This window comes from Lichenostomus cassidix, chromosome 3, assembly GCF_008360975.1.
Source record: "Lichenostomus cassidix isolate B80296 chromosome 3, HeHo_3.0, whole genome shotgun sequence".
Taxonomy (NCBI): Eukaryota; Metazoa; Chordata; class Aves; order Passeriformes; family Meliphagidae; genus Lichenostomus; species Lichenostomus cassidix.
The window spans coordinates 109217024-109239286 of record NC_139483.1 but is presented as its reverse complement, the minus strand read 5'-3'; the positions used below and the strand labels follow the sequence as shown (position 1 = coordinate 109239286).

At 51.0% G+C, this 22263-nt stretch overlaps 1 protein-coding gene across 2 annotated transcripts; it reads right to left on the bottom strand.

Annotated features, from left to right (window-relative positions):
- Positions 1-4387: 4387 nt before the first annotated feature.
- Positions 4388-19174, bottom strand: PAQR8 (progestin and adipoQ receptor family member 8). 2 transcript variants are annotated; one of them, XM_085057096.1, is made up of 2 exons: positions 18884-19174; positions 4388-9208 (listed from the first exon to the last, which is right to left on the bottom strand). In XM_085057096.1, exon 2 carries the CDS (start codon positions 9162-9164, stop codon positions 8106-8108), a length of 1059 nt encoding a protein of 352 aa, XP_084913222.1. In that variant the 5' UTR covers positions 9165-9208; positions 18884-19174; the 3' UTR covers positions 4388-8105. The 2 variants fall into 2 exon arrangements, with proteins under 2 accessions (XP_084913222.1, XP_084913225.1); XM_085057099.1 differs by lacking the exon at positions 18884-19174 and adding an exon at positions 18792-18813.
- Positions 19175-22263: the final 3089 nt, after the last annotated feature.

The following is a 22263-nucleotide window of genomic DNA, read 5'->3' as shown; positions in this document are numbered from 1 at the left end:
GCGCGCAGCTCTTCGCGCCTCTCCCCGCGCCTGCGCAGTGAGCGCCATGGGGAGCGCGGTCGCCATGACAACACCGCCCCCCCCCGACACCCGTGAGGGGAGCCCGGAATAAAGACATGGAAAGCGTTAATTCTGTTTTATTAAAGGTTTTCTCCTCACAGCCCCTCATAGTCTGCTTGTATCCCCCTCACAGCCTCTCATATCCCACTCTCAGCCCCCTCACAGCTCCTCGTATCTCCCTCGTAGCCCCTCATAAACCTCTCATATTAAAATGTCTTGGCCTCCGTAAGGGCTGGTGGCATCCGGACTGCCTTTTTATGCAGTGCCCAGGGTGAGGAACAGCTGTGAAGGGACAAATCTGTATCTGGAGCGCCTGAAACATTTTAACAGAAGTGGTTGTGCTGGTTTATGATGTATATAGTTTATATATATATATATATATGTATGTATGTATGTATGTATGTATGTATGTGTGTATATGACTGTGAAATAGTGTCTTTTTAATATGTAGCACTGATATAATCCTCCTCTTTCAAAGATGATTTTTGTGTCTGAAGGAAGGGGCAAAAAGCATCAGGAAGACTGTCAAGGAAAAGGTGGCTGTGCAAAAGTCACTCCCAAACGCAAGAGAGAAAAAACATAGCTAAATCCATCACCATGGAAAAGAGAAGTTGTTTGTTGCCTACAGAAGTTGTGGATTGCCCAAAATAAGTGGATTCCCCATCCCTGGAAGTGTTTAGGGCTAGGCTGGACAGGGTTTGGGAGAAACCTGGTCGAGTGGAATAGGGGTTGGAACGACATGATGTTTAAGGTACATTCCAACCCAAACCTTCTAGGATTCTATGAAAAAATAATTTTTTTTTGCATCTTTGCTTTGTTCTCTTTATCAGCAGTACACCAGCCAAGCCAGGCTGTGATCCAAGGGCAGGCAGCAGATCCGAAGGTTTTGTAAGCAGAAATTAAACAGGGAGAAATGCAGCCAGACCGTCTGTCTGAGCATGGTGTGGGAGAGAGAAGAAAGCCAGACGGTGGGAGATAAAGAATGAGGCTGATGAGCTTAGAAAGGAAAATAATGGACTGAAGGCCAAGCAGGGCTGGAAGAGCTGGATTTGGAAGGCAGCAAGGCTGCTGGTGTGAGGCTGACTCAGACCCAGGTGTGGGTCTCTGATCAAGCGCTCGATCTGATTTTTCAAGCTGCAATATTCAAGCAGCATTTAAGTGGGAATGTGGCTTGTTTCAGAAAAGGAAATTTGCCTTTTCTGAAGGTCTGTGTGCAAATCCCCGAGGAGAGTGACAGCAAAGTTGTGACAGGGCTGTGTGGCAAAGTGCCCTGTGCACAGCCTGTAAAGGTGACAGGCTAGGGATGCTCAGCCTGGAGAAGGCTTCAGGAAGTCCTTGGAGCTCCTTCTGGTGCCTAAAGGGGCTCTGAGAGCGCCAAAAAGGGATTATTTACAAGGGTATGTGGTGACAGGACAAGGGGCAGTGGTTTTAAACTGACAGAGGGCAGGGTTAGATGGGATATTGGGAAGAAATTCTTCTCTGTGAGGGTGGTGATGCCCTGGCACAGGTTTCCCAGAGAAGCTGTGGCTGCCCCTGGATCCCTGGAAGTGTCCAAGGTCAGGTTGAGCAACCTGGGATAGTGGAAGGTGTCCCTGCTCATGGCAGGGGTTTTGAATGAGATTCTATTTAATGTCCCTTCCTACCCAAACCACTCTGGGATTCCACAGAAGGAAGTTTAAGAAAAGCCACAGCAGAAGCTGGTACTTCGGAATAGTGACTGTAAAAGAGGAGAGAGCAGAAATGAGGAATGAGGAATGGAAGTGGAACTCAGAATGTCTGGATTAAGCTGCATGCTTGACAACTTCTGTACAGACAAGTCTGATTTGTCAAGGGTGGATGAGCCTTTCTAGCTTCCCACATCCCTGCTGTCTACTCGTGAAAGGGAAAAGGAATTCTTTATCGGGCTCTGCTTTCGTGGCACTGGAGGACACCGATGGAGACAACTCGCCCTCTGGTGGGTAAAAACACAACCTACAGAAGCCTTGGTCTGCGTGTTGTAGTAAGAAATCCTAATAAAAATTACTGGTTAATAGAAAGAAAAATATATATTTTTTTAGAGGTTTTGAGTGCTGAAAATGTGTATTCTGGTTGACAAGTTTTTGTATGTGATCACACATGATCCTCCTGGACATGGCTGATGAATTGTGGACCTGGAGCGATGTGACAGAAAGGGATCAGAAAATCAGCAAAATACCATGATGGAGAAATTCCTAAAACTGGGTTCCCCAAATCTGGGAAGTCAGTGTGCTGGGGTGTCTCTCTGAAGCGTGTCCCCACCAGCAGTGTGGGGACTGGGCATGACAAGTTAGAGAGCTGTGTGCATCCACGGGGCTACGATCTTGTTGGGATCAGGAAAGTGTGGTGGGATGGATCCCATGACCCAAGGGATACAGACAAGCCAAGAAGGTGAAGAGAGGGAGCTTCCCTTTAGTGAGAGAACAGCTGGAGTGCCTGGAATTCTGCATGGATGGTGACCCAATTGAGAGCTTATGGGGAAGGATTCAAGAGATGACCAATATGGGTGACACTGTACTGCCTCTTTGCAGGCCCTGGTCCTCATGGGGGACTTCAGCCACTCTTGATACCTGCTGGATGGACAACGTGGGAGAGATAGAGCATCTTTCCTGAGAGGAAAGGCTGGGAGAATTGGGGTTGTTCATCCTGGCGAAGGTTTTGGGGTGACCTAATTGCAGCCTTCCAGTATCTGAGCCTGCAAGAAGGATGGAGAGGGATGATTTACTGAAACATCTAGTGACAGGACAAAGGGAATGATTCAAACTGATAGAGGGTGGTAGATTTTCACTGGATATTAGGAAGAAATTATTTACTGTGAGGGTGGTGAGACCCTGGCACAGGCTGCCCAGAGAAGGTGTGGCTGCCCCTGGATCCCTGGAAACATTCAAGATCAGGCTGGATGTAACCATGAGAAACCTGGTCTAGTGGAAGGTGTCCCTGCCTGTAGCAGGGGGGTGAAACAAGATGATCTGTAAGGTCCCTTCCAACCCTAACCCTTCTATGGTTCGATGGTTTGCAATCCAAGAGGTTCCTGGAATGCAGTGCTGGTGACTCCCTCCTCCAAGTGATGGAGGAGCCAATAAGGAGAGGTGCTTTCCTGGACATCAGACTCACCAGCCAAGGTTCACTGGCAATGTGAGGGTCAAAGGCAGATGTGGCTGGTGGAGTTCAGGATCCTGAAGGAAGGGAGGAGGGTAAAAATCAAACACCTCTAGACTTCACAATTTGGCCTCTTCAAAGGCCTGTACCTCCTTGGTAGGGTGCCCTGTCATAAGGAGGCCTGGGAGGAATCATCTCCAAGCTCAAGAACAGTCAATTCCAATGAGCAGGAAGCTGGGCAAAAATGCCAGCAGGCTTGCTTGGATAAACAGGGAGCTCCTGGAAAAACTCAAACACAGAAGCAGCAGAGAGAAGGTGAAAGCAAGGACATGGATAGAAAGGAATACAGAGACATTATACGAATGTGTGGAGATGAGGAAAGGCAAAATCCAACAGGAATCTGTTTGGGAATGTCAAAGACAACCAGAAGGGTTTCTATAGGGTGACAAAAGGGAGAGTAGGGAAAATGTGGGCCCATTGCTCAGTAAGATGTGGGAGCTGGCTACAGAGAACGTGGAAAGGCCTTCTTTACCAGCAAGACCAGCCTTCAGGAATCCCAGGTCCCTGAGACCAGGGAGAAAGGCTGGAGCAAGGAATATGTACCTTGGTGGAAGAAGATAGGGTCAGGGAACATTTAAAGGATTTTATAGGTGTATATAAATCCCTGAAGTGAGGGTGCAAAGAGGACCTCCCTGTCTTCTGAGGTCCCTGCTAAGTCCCAGTGCCAGGGTCAGAGGCCATGGACACACACTGGAACACAGGAGGTTCCTCTCAACATCAGGAAACACTTTTTTACTGTAAGAGTGGCTAAGCACAGGTTGCCCAGAGAGGCAAAAAGTCACCATCCCTGGAGATATTAAAAATCCACCTGGACATGGACCTGGGCAACCAGCTCTGGGTGGCCTGCCTGAGCTGAGGGATGGACCAGGTGAACCCCACCAAACTCAACCCTTCTGTGATTGGGGATGATGAACTAAAATCTTTCTAATCAGTGTCAGAGCAGCCATTCTGCACTTCTATTGAGGAAAGGGAATGAAACCCAATAGGTATCATGAAACCTGGAAAGTGCTTTGAGATGCACAGATAAAACCACACTCTGTGGCTCATTACTGTAATTATTATCACTCTAATATATTCTTTCTGTAATTATTATCCCCTTTTCTTTCTAATGACCTTCTGTAGTTGTGCATTTGGAAATTTCACACCACACTAATTGTTTTGCTTTCTCAGATTTTTTTTTCCACTAAAGTTTATAAATAAAGATCAGTACAGTACAAAGCTTAAAATATTGTCAATGTTTTCAACAATACAAAGTCAGCAGATGGGAGTTGGGAAGGGGATGGTTAATACGGAGCACTCATACCCTTCCCTGTTTCCCAAAGGAAAAAAAATACAAACTTTTGTACTTCCGTTTAGTAACAAACAGTGCTTAAAAATAATCTTGTCAGTAAAAGATGTAAATTGCAAGGCACATAAGGAACCCATCCTTGCCTTGTTACACAAATTAGGCATAAATACCAATTGAAGGCACCTGTCTCCATCCTCCCCTTCTGCTCCATACACGGAGCAAATCCTGTCAGTGGGAATTGGCTATTAAGAGCAACCACAGACCAGCAGACAGCAAAGAGGCTGCCCCTGATCCTCAGGTTCCTTCAGGATTAATCCCAAAAAGGAATAGCACAAGGCACACTGGGATGAATTCTCGGGAGTTGTCCTGGTCTGCAAGATCTGCAGGAATACTAGCTCAGGACCAGAGATTCCTGAGGGAGAGGACTGTGACCTCGGTCCCTTTGGGATCTCAGGTGTGCTCAAACTTTGGTGGGCAGCTCTTCACCAAGCCTGGCTGCTGGTACATCCTTCCCAGCCATGCCTCCTTAGGAACACTGGGATGGAGGAGACCTGCTCCAAGCAGTGTGCCCAAGGAGAAGATCCTGGGGGCCTTCAGAGTGGCACTTTGACTCTTTCCAGATCCAGCCCTGGATCAACTCGGGATCAACAAAAAGGCTTCCACAGCCACTTCCCAGCTGAGGTCCAGCAGACTGCACAGCATGTGGAGTCTGCCCAGGAAGGCAGCCAGGTGCATAAGGCACAAAGATGAAATCTGGGGATGAAGGAAAGAAAGAAGCTCGTTGGAGGAAGAGGAGGATGGAGACAGGGATAATGGAAGCGCCAGGGTTGGTGAGCCCCTTGTGACACAAGGGCACATCCTCACAGCAGCACAGATCCGTGTTGTGCATCCCTGCTCACTCCACCCATCATTGAAACCAGGAGGTCAGCTCCAGGTGGGAGTGCAGGGCCACACGGAGACAGGAATGGGTTCACCTGAGGGGAAATGTGACACCTCCACTGTCACACCACTGCTCCAGAGGAGAGGTGTCACTTCTGCTCAGCCAGGGAGAAGACAAATGACCAAAAGTACCTTGGAACAGCCATGTGGGCTCCTCTCCCTGTCCCTGAACGAGATGGCATTACCATACTCACCCTCCTTTGCCAAGGGCAGGGCATGTCATGTTTTCAAACTCTCAGAGAAGGGGACACCTGGGTCATCCCTTCCTTTGGTACCAGTATAAGTCCAGGTAGCAGCAGAGCAGGTTTGCTATTATCAGCCATGCTCAATCCCTCTTCATTTTATCTCAGAAATAAGCTCTGGACCAGCTTGATTTAACCTCTCTTTCCACACAGGAACCCACTGATACAGTCCAGCCAGTTCCACACCCAGTGCCTTATTCTGCCTTACCTACCCCAAAACCAAGGCAAATTAGGCTGTGAGAAAAAGCTGCTTCCACTGGAAATCTTTCCCCAACTGGGAGGAGACCCACAAGTAAAGCCAGAGGCCATGAAGGGAGCAGTCCATCAGTGCAGCTGAGTGAGTTGAGCAGCCAGCTGCCATGCAAGGAGGAATTGTTGCTGGCCTCCCCTCCAGCCCTTCCCTGCTGGCAGCTGTGTTGTCCAAGTGAGCTGGCTCAGAGTCAAAACCAGCCGAAAATTACTGACATTTTTTCAGTAGGATTGGTTTCCTGATGGTCCCTCTCCCAGCACCAGCTCACTCCATGGTGAGATTATGGGAAGGGGTAGGATGAGGTGGAAGTGGGACCATCCCTGCTTGGCATCTCCCCTGAGGCAGATTTTCTGCTAGGTCAGCATGGCTGTACCATCAAAAACACCCTAAGAAACAAAGTCATTAATTTCTAAGCTGGACTGGATGTAAACCAGGAGGCCAGGACTGATGAGAAGGGGTGGACTTGATGACCTCCTGAAGGCTTTCCTATGATTTCTTCTCCTATACCCCAAACTTCACTCTCAGTTTATATTTATTTTTCCATAGGGCCGTAAGCTCCAAATTCACCCTCAAAACACAGGACCAGCAAAGTACCTATGTACAGGTCTGTCTTCCATCACCTAGTAATAGATCTGTTGTCTGGCCCACCTTGCTCCTCCAGCAGGACAGCACTGTTTCCTTCAGGTTAATTTTAACCCAACTAGGAGGCTCTGCAGATATAAAATCCAAAGGCAAAGCCTTTTTGGATAATAAATCCCATGCACACGCATGGAACACGAACACACACACACCTCAAGAGCTAAAACACAAATCAAGTGCAGAAATCAGTGCTTGTCCTCACCAACCATATCCCCAACCCTACACCTGCCTGCTCAGAACCAGCAATCACAATTCATTTGCCTGCCCTTGGGTTCAGTGAGACAAATCCGTGGCTGGGAAAGATCCCATGGATTCCTTGGTTTCAGCAAGGATTTAAACCTCCTCAGTGACTCCATAACCAATATTGCCCCCAGGCAAGCACAGAAGAGACTCTTCTAGTGGGGAACACAGTAAACCAGCCTTTGTTACCTTGCACAGGAGTGACCAATGAACATTAAGTGATCCTGACCACTATCTTTGCTACTCCACAAAGGAATCACCAAGTCCCAAGGACAAACCCATCCCAAGGTTGTGCAGGACCCTTATGTTGTCACCCTGCTCCTGCCTCTTGCTTTTCCACCTTCATCTAATACTGATAAAAACATGCCAGAGCCACAACCCCACTGGTCACAGAGAAGCAACACTGCATCTTCAAGGTCAGCCTTCCCACGAGGCTCACCAGGAGCACAAAGCACCATCCAGAGGGGAATAGACTCCTTCACCTTCATACCCTTTTGGCCATGACCAAGTAGTGCTGTTGGAGGATTAGAGCCTTTCCTGTATCAGACAGATCACATCCAAGCTATTCCACACTTCATGGACATTGCTACAGGTTGGTCAGACTCCCCAGATGGATGATACAGACCCAGTTGGTCCCAGAGGATTCCAGGCCAAGCCTACATCTCCAAAGATGTTTTCCCAAAGCCACCAAAGCAACTTGGCATTGACACACTTGACAAGGGGACTGTAGAGATAACCTGGCTGGAACAGGAAAAGGATTCTACCAGCCACTGTGCCACACGTGCCCTCACACCTGAACCCCAGAAACAAAGACTTCCTGAAACCTTCCTACAGCCTTTGATAGGAACAGTTCTTTAACAGATATGGCAAAACCCTGAGAGGTCATCACATCCAGCTGTGGTCCTCATGGTGTTGTGAGCCCTGGCAGACCCTTCTACAGTCCTACAGCCTCCCTCAGAAGGCTGCCCTCCCTGATCCTCAGCAAGATCTCACCCATAGCTCTACCATAATGAACAAGGAACCTCTGCCTATTCCAGCATCCTTGGTTCAGTGACTTGTTCTGGCTTAAAACACTCCATGTCCCCCCCTGGATGGCAAAAGGCAATCCCTGCTGTGAAAATGCATCCAGTATGAAGTGTCCAGCCCTCCATCTGAATCCAGGGTCCTGGTTAGTCACGGCATGTTAGGCAAATAAGACAGTCATGTCTCTAGTATGTTATGCCCCTTTTCTTGATTTTCTCTGGTGATGTCATGCCTGTCACATCCATGACTCTCAGGAGTCCTTTTTAGCCAGACTGGCCTTGATCCTGCGTCTCAAAATATAAGCTGTGATGGCACTACAGGCCACCAAGCCAAAAAAAGAGATGCAGGAGAGATAAACAGTGAAAGGCCCGTGTCTCTTCAGGAAAATCTCCTGCCTGTTCTTGTAATCCAAAAGAATGGCTTCCAGCTGTGACAGAGTGCAGATAGCCAGGAAGGTGTGGAAGATCTGGTGGGCATGGCCAACAATATCACAGGAGCCAGGGAAGTATTTCTCAGGGACGGGGCAGGAAAAGAAATAAGCACTGATAAGGAAAAACAGTATCTGGTATGTGTGGTACCAAGCAGCATCTTCCTCACAGCCCCCCAGGTGACACACGACCACCCGGTGAGCCACGGGACTGATATCCAGGATGAAAGCCAGCCCTGCTGGGATCACCTGGCACATCTTCCTCATGATGGGGTAAGGCCGTCGGTACCGGTATTTGGCGTAGCAGCAGCCGGCACAGGACAACCAGCCACAGAAAGCTGCTGCTGGCAGGAAGAAAAGCCAAAACTTGTCGTACCAGGCTTGGTCAGAGCTGTAGTAGAAGTGAGCCAGGGCACTGCCATACTGGTAGATGCTGACTCCAACATAGTCCACAAAGTAGAAGGTGTAGTGGTACAGCTCCGACTTGGACTGCAGCAGGTGGGCCAAGAGGCTGCAGGTCAGGTAGGTGACAGACGAGAGGACAAAGATGAGCAATGGCAAGGACCACGCATCCACAGGCAACTGCTCAGCCTCCACAAACGTCTTGAACCTCAGCAGCACGGCCAGCGCCGCCAGGAGATGAGTCCAGACATTGACCACCTCGTTGTGCTTCTGGAAGAGGCTGAGGAAGTAGTAGCGCCAGTCCTGGCCGGTGGGGCGATAGCCGGTGTGGATGTAAGGCTCCCGGAAGAGCTGCGGCACCTCGCACTCCTTCACCGTGCAGGGCATCTTGGGGAAGCCGTCCTCCAGCAGCCGGGGCAGCCGGCTGAGGTGCTGCCCGCTGAGGGACAGCGTGCTGAGCCGCTCCAGGATGGCTGTCATCCTGCTGCCTTCAGCCCTGCACCAGGGAATGTCGTCTTCCTGCCCTGGGGGGACAGGAGAAAGGGAAATGTTAATGGTGATGCACCGGGGTAAAGAGCATGCTGCCATTCCCAGTGGGATTACCTTGCACAGAGGTGACCCATGAACATTAAGTTCATGGCACCATCTCCGTGGCACCGTGGATATGCTGGACCTTAGAGCCCTTTACAGTGCCTAAAGAGGCTCCAAGAGAGCTGGAGAGGGACTTTGGACAAGGCACTGGAAGGACAGGACAAGGGGAAATGACTTCAAACTGCCAGAGGGCAGGGATGGATGGGATATTGGGAAGGAATTGTTCCCTGTGAGGGTAGGGAGGCCCTGGCACAGGCTGCCCAGAGAAGCTGTGGCTGCTCCTGGATCCCTGGAATTGTCCAAGGCCAGGCTGGACAGGCTTGGAGCAACCTGGGATAGTGAAAGGTGTCCCTGCCTGTGGCAAGGGCTTGGAACTAGATGGTCTTTCAGGTCCCATCCAATCCAAACCATTCCAAGATTCTCTGAATTTTAGGTGAGTTTAGGGGTACCAGATCTCCTCGGGAGTTAAAGAAAGGTCTGAAGGAGTACCAGATGCCCAGGGGTATCTGTTCCCTGACCTAAATTTAAATTCACCATGGAGAAGGATGGCAGAGGGCAGAGCCCTGTCCCTGCAGCTCAGCCTGCATCAGACGGGCACAGCAACGTCACAAGCCTGCCCTTCCCACTTCCTCAGGCACTCAGCTTGGAGCATGCTCAGGGGCCAGGAGCTGCCAACAAGGGGGTGCAGGAAGCACTTAGTTAGCAAGAAAGCATCTGATGATTTATGAAGGTGATTTTTCACCCCTTACCCCAGAACATAACACTCAGGGACAAAACTGGGATGTAATTACTGATCTAAGGGATAACATGCCTGTCTGCACATGAGTTAAGAGTGTCCCAACCAAATCATGGAGGTTGCCAAGAAACTCAAGCTTTCCTGTCACACAACTTGCCCATGTGTTACATGCCTGGGGCTGCTGTAGTGACTATGGCAGAGGGAGAAGGGGACAAATCCACAGTCCCAAACCTGCAGCCCTCATCCCTCTATGTGTGTAAGAAGCATCAGGATGGAGAGAGAATGAAGAAATGAGAGGCTTTGCATCCGAGCTGGCTGTAGTTTGGGTACAGCATCAGAGCTTTGGGAGCTTCCATGGAGCCATGCTGAGGGACTGCCAGAGACGTCCCTGGGTGCTCAGAGCAGCCAAACCCAGTGCTGGGCACTCCTCTGTCTGCTCTGCTCCTTGGCAACCTCCAGACTTGCAAAGCTCTGGCTGGCAAGATTCAGATTCAGGGCACAGCAGGATCCTAATGTCTGGAGAACACTGCTTGGCATTAAATTAATTCCCAATACCCCCTGTTTCCCAATAACCTAGATACTTCTCTTCCCTGCTGGTGATGGTGTCATGCAAAATAGAGGAGAATTCATCACAAATGCCCATCTTAAACTGAAATTGGTGCTGATGGTATTCCACCAGACTGTGCAGGGCTGTGGTTATTCCTGTGAAACCAACACACGCAGGTTTGCAGGAGTAGGATCTGACTGGTAAACCTATATGCACCTAACTGGAGCTGCAGAGGATGGAGATGGCAAAAAAAAAAAAAAGTAAACACAAATAAGAATTTTGCCTGAGTGTGGAAACCAGCAAATTTTTCTCCTGTTAATATGAGATCCCAGCTGGGTGCAGAGGTGAGACAGCAACAGTTTGTGTGGACACCTGGTCTAGAGAAGGCGTCCCTGCCTGTGGCAGGGGGCTGGAACTAGAGGAGCTTTAAGATCCCTTCCAACCCAAACCTTCTGCCATTCTGTAATGGGAGACCCCTGCTAGGCCGTGATACAGAGGACAAGACAGTGTTAAACACCATGAGAGAGTTTCTGAAAGCAGGGAGGTGAGACCTGGCAGTCCCAGGGTGAGACAGCACAAAGAGCAAAGTCAGAACAGACTCTTAACCAGGTGGCAAGTCCTACTTCCTGTAGAAACCCAAAGCATCTGATAACAGACAAAATATTTTCATGTTGCTTCCGTATTCTAGCAGAGAGGAGCTGTCATAATTAAGTTTCATTTTCCAGAAAACTCTTTCTGCCCTACACTGCCTAGGCTTTCTCCCTTAGCATCTCTCAAAGCTGAGGGGTTTTTTTGTTTGCCACAGGGGAATTTGTCTGCTGTGTTTGATGGAGCTGCCTTGGTCACAGAAGGCAAATGGTCCCTGAAAATGCTGTTTTCATTTCACAGATGTGTAGTGCTGAAGAGAGCACCCTTGCTGGGGGTTTAATGTTGTGCACACTCACAAAGGCTTTGTTTCTCTCCTAAGGAAGAGAGTCCTGATCTGTGATGAGACACACAGTTCATTCAGCAGGTTGTGTATCCCTGTGGAGTCACATGCCAAAATTTAGGAAGGCGAGGCAAATTTTGACTTTGGAGCACTCCTATGAGGGCATGGTACGAACAAGAGGCAACACTCCCTCTGCCCTGTCCCAATGTCCAGGCAGTGTATTCTGGCTCCTTGTAGCTAATGGAGTTCATTCATAAATTATGGAATTGTGCAGTGGTTTGGGATGGAAAGGGTGTTAAAGATAACCTCATTCCAACCCTGCCATGGCAGGGACACCTTCCACTATCCCAGGTTGCTCCAAGCCCTGTCCAGCCTGGCTTTGGACATTTGCAGGGATCCAAGGGCAGCCACATCTTCTCTGGGTAACCTGTGCCAGGGCCTCCCTACCCTCACAGGGAGGAATTTCTTCCTGCCCATGACAGAGGGATTGGAACGAGATGATCTTTAAGGTTCCTTCCAACCCAAACCATTCTGGGATTCTATTATTCAATGATCATGGTGGTAAGGCAGAAGAAGAAAGGCCATGCTGAAGTTTCCTGTATCTCAGAGAACACTAATGCCAGAGCAGACCTGTGGACATCAGGAACTAAAAACCAGCTCTGATCCAGCCCAGACCTGCACAGAGCAAGGTGCGAGAACTCATCTCCTGCACAGAAACCTGCTGAAAGCTGCCCACAAACAGCAAAGCCAACACAGGGGAAGGTGGCAATCAAGCCTGGGAATAGGGATGCAGGGGAATGCAGTTCATGGCCTGCCTGTTTTGCATGCTGACAAGGGTGTGAGAGAGACAGGCAGCTTCTGTCCCAGGCACAGCCTGGCTCCAGCTTGCACCACTCGTGCTCATGCCAGGATTTTGCCACAGTCGCTCATCCCCAGAGCTCAGCGAGCATCGCCCTGGAGAGCCTGGGCACTGCACGTCCCCTGACAGCACAGATTATTCCAGGCAGCTTTTCAGAGCTGGAAAATGCCAGTTTTAAACAGGCTGCGAGGGGCAGAGGTTTTCAAAATAATAGTCCGAAATCACAAGAAACGCATCTGATACTGGGCTGAGCAGCACTAAATCAGGAACCTGGTAGCCTGCTTATTTCAAACCTTGTGATATGAACGAGTGAGAACAAGTTGGCAGTTTCCAGCGATCATGTGATGGGACAAAGTGACGAGCAATTAACGTTAGAAAAGAGAAAGAGAAAAAAAAACTCAACAAAAAGCCACCAACCCAGAAACCCAAGGTCAGCACTGGCTGTTTCACTTTCACAGAGCCCCTATTCTTTTCCCTTCACGGGGGCGTAGGAGCAGCTGAAAGCCACATTCATTGGCGGGGTGTCTCGTTGAGATTCCGTCCTCACCCCCCATCTCCGGGGGATTCAGTTATTTTGGCTGCTCCCAATTAACAGCAACCAAGTATCGTTTGTTCAGGGAGGGAGCTGCAAGGCGAGAAGGAGGGAGTGGATGATGGCCAGGCTGGATCATTACATCCACAATAAAAACTCCCGGCACAGGAGGAGAACGATCCCGTTCCAATTTTTCTCTCCCTTTTGAAGAGGGTAATTGGAAACCCGAGCTTTTTCCCAGCTCTTTTGCTTTTTGGTCACAGTCTGATGGAAGGGTTTGAATGAGAAAATTTCCTACAGAGCACGGTCGATTTTCCCACCAGTCTTGCCCCAGAGTTCACTGTCTGGGATTGAGGCTGGGCCAATGTGATAGATTTGCTTGCAGACGGGTATTCAGGCATCAGAGGTTTACACAGGCTTCCAAAAGGCAGTAATTCCTGGTAAACAAAGCAGGGAGGACTGGGGGAACTCAGCTTTGGGGAAGTCTTTAATAAATGCATTGCATTTAAAGTGAAAAACAAAAAAAAAAAAAGAAGTGGTTGTGGATAGCATGAAAATAACAGCAGAGGCAAACAGACTCCTTTGGAGAGCTGCAGGTGATTAATTCCTGAATTCCTCCCTTCTGGCAGTTGAGCAAAAGTCCCTGGGGGGACTCCAAGTTATTCTGAAGTTTGGGGTTTTATTGTGTCCCCTTCCCACACGGGGTTAACTTTGGTGTCACAGCTCCTACAGCACCAGAATGGCAGGGAGCAGTTGGCTCTGGGACACCAGGCCTGCACACAGCTCAGATGCACTGGATAAGCCCCATCCCAAATCCTCTTGCCTGAAGGCTGCTCCTCCCTGAGCACAAACATCTCCTCCTGTAACTAAACCTTTGTGATGGGCTGGAGAAAACTTTGAAAGACCACCCTGGCAGCACAGTGCCAGCTCCTCCATCCCATTCTGCCTGGTGTTTTGGAAAGGCCTCAGCAGAGATAAGAAACTAAGAGACCATGGGCTGGCTCAAGCAGCAGTTCCTGTGCAGTCTAGGTACTAACTGCTTCCTTCTCCTGCCACAGATTTAGGTGCCAGCATTCCTCCAGACTGCAGCAGGAACACACATAGTTCAGATACCTTCTGCAGGGAGTTTCTGGGATTTACATGGGATTTACAACTGGCACAGCTTGCTCAGAGAAGCTGTGGCTGCCCCTGGATCCCTGGAAGTGTCCAAGGCCAGGCTGGACAGGGCTTGGAGCAACCTGGGATAGTGGAAGGTGTCCCTGCCCATGGCAGGGTGTGGAATTGGATAAGTTTTAATGTCCCTCACAACCCAAACCACTCTGGGATTCCATGATTTGATGGTTTGTGGCAGAGACCAGCCGTGCCAGGGCAGGCAGCAGGGTGTGAAAGACTGATCCACCCTCCAGCATCAAAGTGGAAATCACAACAACTGGAGAGGGACCAGGTGCTTAGGGCTTCCCTAAACTGGGCTTACACCTCCCCAGCCATTAAATGGGGATATAAATCCTCATGTGCGTGATGGAAATGAGATATTGTGCTCCTAATGCACTGGGCAGTGCTGGAACTACTTAACAATGCATTGCAAAGAAGATTTTATTTCCCTCAAGGCACTTATGTACCCTGTTACATCTACAACAGCATCAGCCCAATTCCCATCACTCTTCCAACAGAGACTGCACAGGCTGGGATGCTCTGGAAGCTAAAAGGTGATGCCATGTGATTTACTGAAGGGCATGACTTAAAATAACCTGACCTGTTAAGAAAAAAGGTCAAAATAACCTCGTGAAAAATTTCAAATAAAAGAAGATGGCTCAGATTCTCCCTTTCTCTATACACACACACAGAGTGTGCAGCCCAAGCAGGGTTTGTCCAAGCATGTATCCCTCAGGAAACGAACGTCCCGTGATGCTGGGACACGAGCCACGAAAGGCGGCGGGAGGTGGCAGGATCCCCCACGGAAGCCATGGCAGTGTCAGCTCCCCTGCAATTCCTGGCCTGGAAGCAAGCTGGGCCAGCAGCCAGCTGAGCCGTGCTGAGCAGCAAGTGCCTCTTGACATGGGCTCAGTGTTGCCTGAGCTTTGGGATGGGGCCAGGGGATGAGAGCAGCGCAGGGAACGCTGTGCTCGGAGGGCACAGAGCAAAACAAAGCTGCTGGCAAACGCCACATCCCTGCAGCAAAGCATCCCCCCGTGGCCCTGTGGTGTTTGGGGGAGCAAAGCAGGGGAATGGAACCTCAAAGTTAGCAAATCAAAGGTTGGATGAGGCTGGTGGATTTATTGTGAGAGTCCAAGCATCGCATGCAGGGGGGTTGATTTGATTTTCACAACATCAGGTTCTCAGAGATCAGCTGGGCTGGCTTGGCCATTCCTGTGCTGGTGTACCCCTCCGATGGTGACCACACACAAACTGGTACAACTCCTGCACTGTGCCATCTCCCAAACCATGCCAGGGAATAGCACATTTCTGCTTTGCTGTGATAGCACAGCTGCAGTTTCCTCATGCCTAACCAGGGTTAAAGCTTGGTGATGCTGCTGCTAACACAGCCAGTAATTCCTGAAAAAAACAAAAGAAACCCACCTGCAGCACCAGTTAATATCCACTAATTCTACTCACAGACCCTGGCTGAGAATTCCCTCCTGGCAAATCCACTCCTCCTGTATCAAAAATTGCTCAAGGGCAAGGTAATATTCTGTAGCTTTTCTTCCTGCTCTCACTAATCTTTTGCTGGCTGTGCTTTCCTGATCTGCTGATCAGGTTTCTTTTCCCACACACAACCAATGCAGCACCCGATGCTTTGGGGCTGGATTTCAGGTGGCTGTGAAATCCCTGGATGAGCACACCAGGAATCAAACCAGACCAGGACACAGTCCCAAATGATGACCGTCAGGTTGCTGAAGAGTGAGCACACTCCTGGGCATCATTTTGGTCCTGCTACCCTCACCAGTCCCTGCTTGTGCTATTCAGCCATGCAGGGATCACTGCTGGATTGGGACAGACCATTTCCAAAAACTGGAATTGTGCCTGTGAACTACCTGGGGGGTTTTCCCCCTCCACTGACCAAAAAAGGAGCTTGGATTTGTCGCAGCTGCATCCCACTTTGACCCCCTAAATATCCTTCAGCACAAATCTTCAGTGCAGATCTGCTGGAACTGGGAACTCCTGCTAGCACAGGGAGACCTCAACAAGCCAGCAAATCCCTCCCTGCTCAGATCCATCAGCTGATGGGACAACCCTGGAACCATCTGCCTGCAGGCAGAGCGACCTAACCAAACTGGCCATGCACTGTTTGGAGGTTCAAATCATCCCCAAAACAGTCTCTGGGTTGAGGCTGCTCAGCTTTGCTGTCATCCACAAAAGCCTCTTGCACAAAAACATTATTTTTGTTTAAGATTGTGGATTTTCAAGTGCTTTGGTCACTCGAAAAAAATGTATATAAATCATGCAGAGCCCTCTGGCTGCTGCGGGCAGAGAGGAGGCTGCCAGGGAGAGACTGCAGCCCTGTGCCAACTCCCCAGAGCTTCAAACCCTCCTGTCCCCTGCACTAAAAGTCTTTGTCTCCATCCAGGACCTCATCCCATTTAACCCCGTGGGCTCTCCCAGAGAGGTTCTAGGTTTGCAGTGACAGAAGCAATGCCCTTCCTGAGGGCTACAAAGCCCCAAGCAAGAGCCAGATGGCAGATTTTTCCCCCCAAAAGGGATGCAGGCTGTGCTGCATTCACATGCTTACAACCCTACTCACTCCCAAGGATCTGGTGGGGCTTGGTGGGTGGGAAGGAGAAAGCAAGCTTCCCCTTACTACCTGGAAGTGTCCAAGGCCAGGCTGGATGGGGCTTGGATCAGCCTGGGATAGTGGAAGGTGTCCCTGCCCATGACAGGGGCTTGGAACTGGATGATCTTTAATGTTTTTTTCCAACCCAAACCATTCCATGATTCTATGAAGGATGGAGCTTATAAAGGTACAGCCACATCTGTACAGCTGCAGCCCAAACATGCAGCTTCCAGCAGCCTCCCTGGGTATTTATTATTCTGAAATTTATTAATGATTGGTTATTCATGCAATTAAAGGGCCACTGGTCTGACCCCAGGAACAAGGGCTACCCCGTCCAGTGGCAGATAAAAAATTAAGCTGTTGCCTGACTCAAGACGTGCAGGTAGCTGCAAGCTCATGCATGTGACCCAGAGGTGGCACCTCCCTTGTCCCCAGCCTCGCTGGCACGGCCATCCCTCCCTGCATCCACAGGGACACAGCCCTCTGCTCAGCCACAGGCTGCGGCTGCAGCTTCAGCATAAACAAGTAACAGCAATTAATGCCCAGGAAACAGAAAATCCTGCAGGCTGCAGGGCTGTTAACCCACACCTTCCCCAGCTGCGCAGGAGGAAATGCGTTGAGTGTGTGGTTTGGCCTGATGAGCCCCGAGGGGGTTTCTAGGAATTGTTTGCAGCACATAGCACCACGGCAGCCCAAGGCAGGAGCACAGTCTGCTGCTAGAATTCAGAATTCATGGCTGCCTGTCCCCTCCCTGCCCTGGCAGAGGGCAGAAACAGACTTCAGACCTGCTGGATTCATCTTTTTTCATTACCTTCTCACGATTTAGCTCTTTTTCAATGACTGCTACCAAGGCAGCGTTCCACTCCTCCTCATCCTAATACCCAGCAAGCAATCATGGAATCCTAAAATGTTTTGGGTTGGAAAGGGCCTTAAACACTGTCACATTCCAACCCCCCCACCATGGGCAGGGACACCTTCCATTAGAACAGGTTGCTCCAAGCCCCATCCCACCCAAAAACCCCCCAGTTAGCAATACCTAAATAATTTCCCAGCTCTGAAGCCAGGATCCCACAGCATCCCACAACAAATGCAGCTCTCCATCCCAGTAAAAACCTCAGTCAAAGCAGCTTAGGGATGAGCCACTGGAGCTGCACAGGTATTTAATGACCACTGGTCCTGCACACCCAGCACAGATCTGTGGCACTTCCCACCTTGGCACAGCCCCTGGGATGCTCCATACCTAACCCTGCTCATGCCAGAGAGGATTTGGTTTGACACCAAACAAACAACTGTTAAGTATTTACCTGAACTTATTTATCTATATATTTGTGTTGAAGAAAACCAGAACACTTTAAGACAGTCCACAAGATTCCACCCCCATAAAAGTGAGATGCTTGGGGTGTTTTCAGCCAGGAAAAAATCCAGATGGGATACAGGGGGAACATGACCCCGAAGTATCCTGGAGAAGATCAGCAGGGAACAGCCCTGCAGTGACCCTTTGGAGACTCGCCCCAGCTCGTGTCTCTCAAGGGGCAGGCGGCAGCTCCAAGGCAAACACCGGGAGCTGGTTCTTCTCCCAGCTCACGGCTGAGCTATGCATCTCCTTCCCGTGGCCTCCAGCACCCCCCGGGTGTCAAAGTCATTCAAGGAAAATCCGCCCACAGCCATTTCAAACAAACACGGAGGAAAACCACTGCCCACCTCTCTCCTTCAGGAAGCCCTTGAGACACCGGTAACGGGGGAATTTCAGGCAAAATCCGCGTCTGCCTGCGCATCCATTCCCTCCTGACACTCTTCCCCAGCGCCCACCTGGCCGCTGGACCAACCCTGGCTTGCTGGACCACAGCTGTGCGTGGCGGAGAGGGAAAGATCCCGCATCCCCCCGCACCCCGGGGGTGTCTGCAAGCACCGGGCACCGCGCACCGACCACCCCCGGTACCCAGCCGTGCCTCCCGCAGCCCCGCGGGGAAGGATGCTCCCGGCGCGGCGGGGATGCAGGAGCGGCGGAACCCGCGCGGGGCGCACCGGGAGCTCGCTGGGGACCCTGGGCGGGGTGTCCCGGGGGGAGAGGAGCGGACCGCGGGGAGGGGACCGCGGAGAGGGAACCGCGGACTTTCGCTTACCGCACTCAATGCCCGCACTCACCGCCCGCACTCAGTGCCTGCTCTCCATCTCCCGCACTCAGTAGCCACACTCCCCTCCCGCACTCAATGTCCGCTGTCCCCTCCCACACTCACCGCTCTCAGGGTCCCCTCTCAGTGTCCCCTCTCAGTGTCCGCTCTCTCCTCCCCTCTCCCGCTGCCACCGCCGAGTCCCGGCGCCGCCGCCTCCGGGAGCCCCCGCGGCTGCTTCGCGCATGCGCAGCGCGCCCCGCCCCGGGGTGGCCCCGCGGGCCGAGCCGAGCCGAGCCCAACCGAGCCCAGCCGAGCCCAACCGAGCCCAGCCGAGCCCAGCCGAGCCCAGCCGAGCCCAGCCGAACCGAGCCGAGCCCAGCCCAGCCCAGCCCAGCCCAGCCCAGCCCAGCCCAGCCGAACCGAGCCCAGCCCAGCCCAGCCGAGCCCAGCCGGACACAGCGCGGTCCGAACCCGCGGCAGCCCCCGGCTCCCGGCAGCCAGCGGTGGGTGCAGAGGGGAGCTCAGTGACACATCGGGAGAGGGCTGTAAAGCCACAGAATCACAGAAGCGTTTAAGTTGGGAGAGATCTCCAAGGTCATCGAGTCCAAGCTGTGACCGATCCCCACCTTGTCACCCAACCCAGGGCACTGAGTGCCATGTCCAGTCGTTCCTTGGACACCTCCAGGGGTGGGGACTCCAAACCTTCCTGGGCAGCTCCTTCCAGTGCCTGACCACTCTTTCCTGATGTCCAACCTGAACCTCCCCTGAGGTTCTGTCCTCTCATCCTGTCCCTTGTTCACTGGGAGAACAAGGCAGAGCCTGACCCTCACCTGGCTGCACCCTCCTGCCAAGGAGTTTGTAGAGGGTGAGAAGTTTCCCCCGATCCTCCTTTTTCTTCAGGCTGAGCTCCCCCAGCTCCCTCTGCTGCTCCTCGCAGGACTTAAAATTCATCCCAAGGTGGTTGGGGATGGGAAGGGACCTCCAGAGGTGACCTGGTCCAGCCCCCTGCTAAAGCAGGGCCATCCAGAGCCAGTTGTCCAGGACTGTGTCCAGATGGGGTTTGAAGATCTCCAAGGATGGAGATCAATTCAAAGTAAAAAAGACAGGATCAGGGGCCAAGGGGACCCACTGAAGCACAGTAGGTTCCTCTGAACATCAAGGAACACTTTTTTTTACTGTGAGGGTGGCTGAGCACTGGCACAGGCTGCCCAGAGAGAGATATCTCCATCCTTGAGAGTGATCTCAAAATCCCTCTAGACATGGACCTGGGCAACCAGCTCTGGATGGATCTGCATAAGCAGCGGGGATGGACCAGATGACTTCCATGGAGTGGGGGGGAACCCTGATTTTGGTGCTGTGGACATGCAGGTGTGCAGGAGCAGATGCTTTTCCCCAGGATTTCCAGGCTAAAGGCAGTATGGCCTGGAGCACTAAAATCTTTGGGCTCCAGAAAACAAACCTTCACACCAAAATGGATTTCCAGGAGCAGCCTCTGGGATCCTGAGCTTGCCTGGGAAATATCTGGGAGAGGCTGATGCATCCTGGATGGAGCTGTGCCAAAACCACAGTGGTGGGTTCAGCTGTAAAGTCACTGTGACCCCAGGAGCAAGTTAATTTATGACAACAGAGTACCCGTTTGCCCTCTGCAGGCTCTGCCTCAGCTGGTTCATGCGGGTTTTGCTGCTCCAGCCTGTCAGAGCTGCTGGTTTTTGATGGGTTTATGAGGGAAACAGAAGGACTGCTTGTTCTGCAGAGAGAGGATCCATGGAGAGGCAGCCCAGGAATGTGACTTTGCGGCTCTGATAAGATCACTCCAGCCTGGGTGAAGGTTCAGCACATCTCAGCACAAATCTCACAGCATGTGGGAGAGCCAGTGCCCCCAAAGTGAGGAGGGAAAACATCCAGGGTGAAGAAGGTGGGCAGGGAGACCTCAAATTTTCCCTGTCATCACACTCAGGGATGTGGATGGGATAAAACTTGCAGCTCCCATCCCCTTCAGTGACATTTTGCACTCACTCTCTGTCCCTCTAAAACATCCCTGAAAGACCTGTAATACTGCATCCTCCTCCTCCTCCATTCCTTAAATTGGGAGGGGATTCTGCCCCTCTGCTTCATTCTGGTGAGACCCCACCTGCAGAGCTGCTTCCAGATCTGGGACCCTCAGCATCAGAAGGATGTGGAGCTGCTGGAGCAAATCCAGAGAAGGCCACAGAGATGCTCCAAGGGTGAAGCCCCTCTGCTCTGGAGCCAGGCTGGGAGAGCTGGGGGTGTTCACCTGGAGAATATAGGATCCAAAGAGACCTCAGAGCTCCTGCCTGTGCTTAAAGGGGCTCCAGGAGAGCTGGAGAGGCACTTGGGACAAGGGATAGAGGAACAGGACAAGGGGGAATGGGTGACAGAGGGCATAGGAGGTGAGACATAAAATACAGCCCAGGCAGAATGGGATGGTGGGATGTGAGATCCCTGCTGCAACATGGACATTACAATGCTGCCAGGCCACCTGCACCTCTTTTTTGCTCTGGTGAAAAGTTTTTCCTCATTTAACTTCAAGACATGCCTCAGGGCAGCCTTGAGAAGGGGAAAGGGCAGCTGTGTGTGGGATAACTGCTCTCCTGGGTAGGTGCTGACAGCCTGTTTTGTACCCCAAGCCTGGTGCATGCTGCACAGTGAGATATCTGATCACTGGCTCTCAGAGCGGTACCTGACAAGCCACACTCTGTAGTTCACCTCAGACTTACCCTGCTGTGCTGCAGTGCCTGTTACTCCCTATAATGCTGACATTTTAAACCCTGAAATGAATCACCCAGCTTCCTTCAAGGCATAATCCAGGTGTGGTTGTATTTGCCCAGGAGATTAGTCCCAGAGTTAAGACTAGGTTGTACCAGGCTGGGCTCTCCCTACCCTCTACAGTCATCTGATATGATTCAAGTATGCTTTGTGCCCTCAAACAAGTCCTGAATGCTTTAATTCCCCACCCAAATGTGCATCATAGGGTGGTGTGGGTTAGAAGGGACCTCGGAAGCGACCTGCAAAATGCTGCCCTGTTATTTTTGGGAGCTTTGGGTTATTCCTCAAAAAAAACCCAAAAAAACCAACCAAACTTATTTTGTGGATCAGGGTCTCCTTTCACCAAGATACATCCAAACACTTCATGTCCACACTGTGCTCTTGAGGACCAAGGTAGCAGCTTTGCACCAAAGACAACTGAGGTTGTCTCAAATGGCATCCAGAGAGTAGGATGAGTTAGCTTTTCCCTGGATCAGCCTCTAATAAAGAATATTGACATGTTGTTATTGTGGTTGGGTAAAAGAAATTTTTTGCCCTGTCTGTTCCCATACGGAGCTCCTTCCCACTGGGCAAGGATTGATGCTCATGGTTTGGAAAGTTTTAAATAAAAATTCTGCAGATGCAGAAGTAGAACACTAAGAACACATTAGAACACCAAGGCTTTCTTTAATTAATAATTCAGGAAAAAAAAACAACCCTAAAAGCTCTGGGTTTCC

What these genes read in the sequence shown, in the direction of transcription:
- PAQR8 (XM_085057096.1), bottom strand. Translation starts at nt 9,164, where the DNA reads ATGACAGCCATCCTGGAGCGGCTCAGCACGCTGTCCCTCAGCGGGCAG.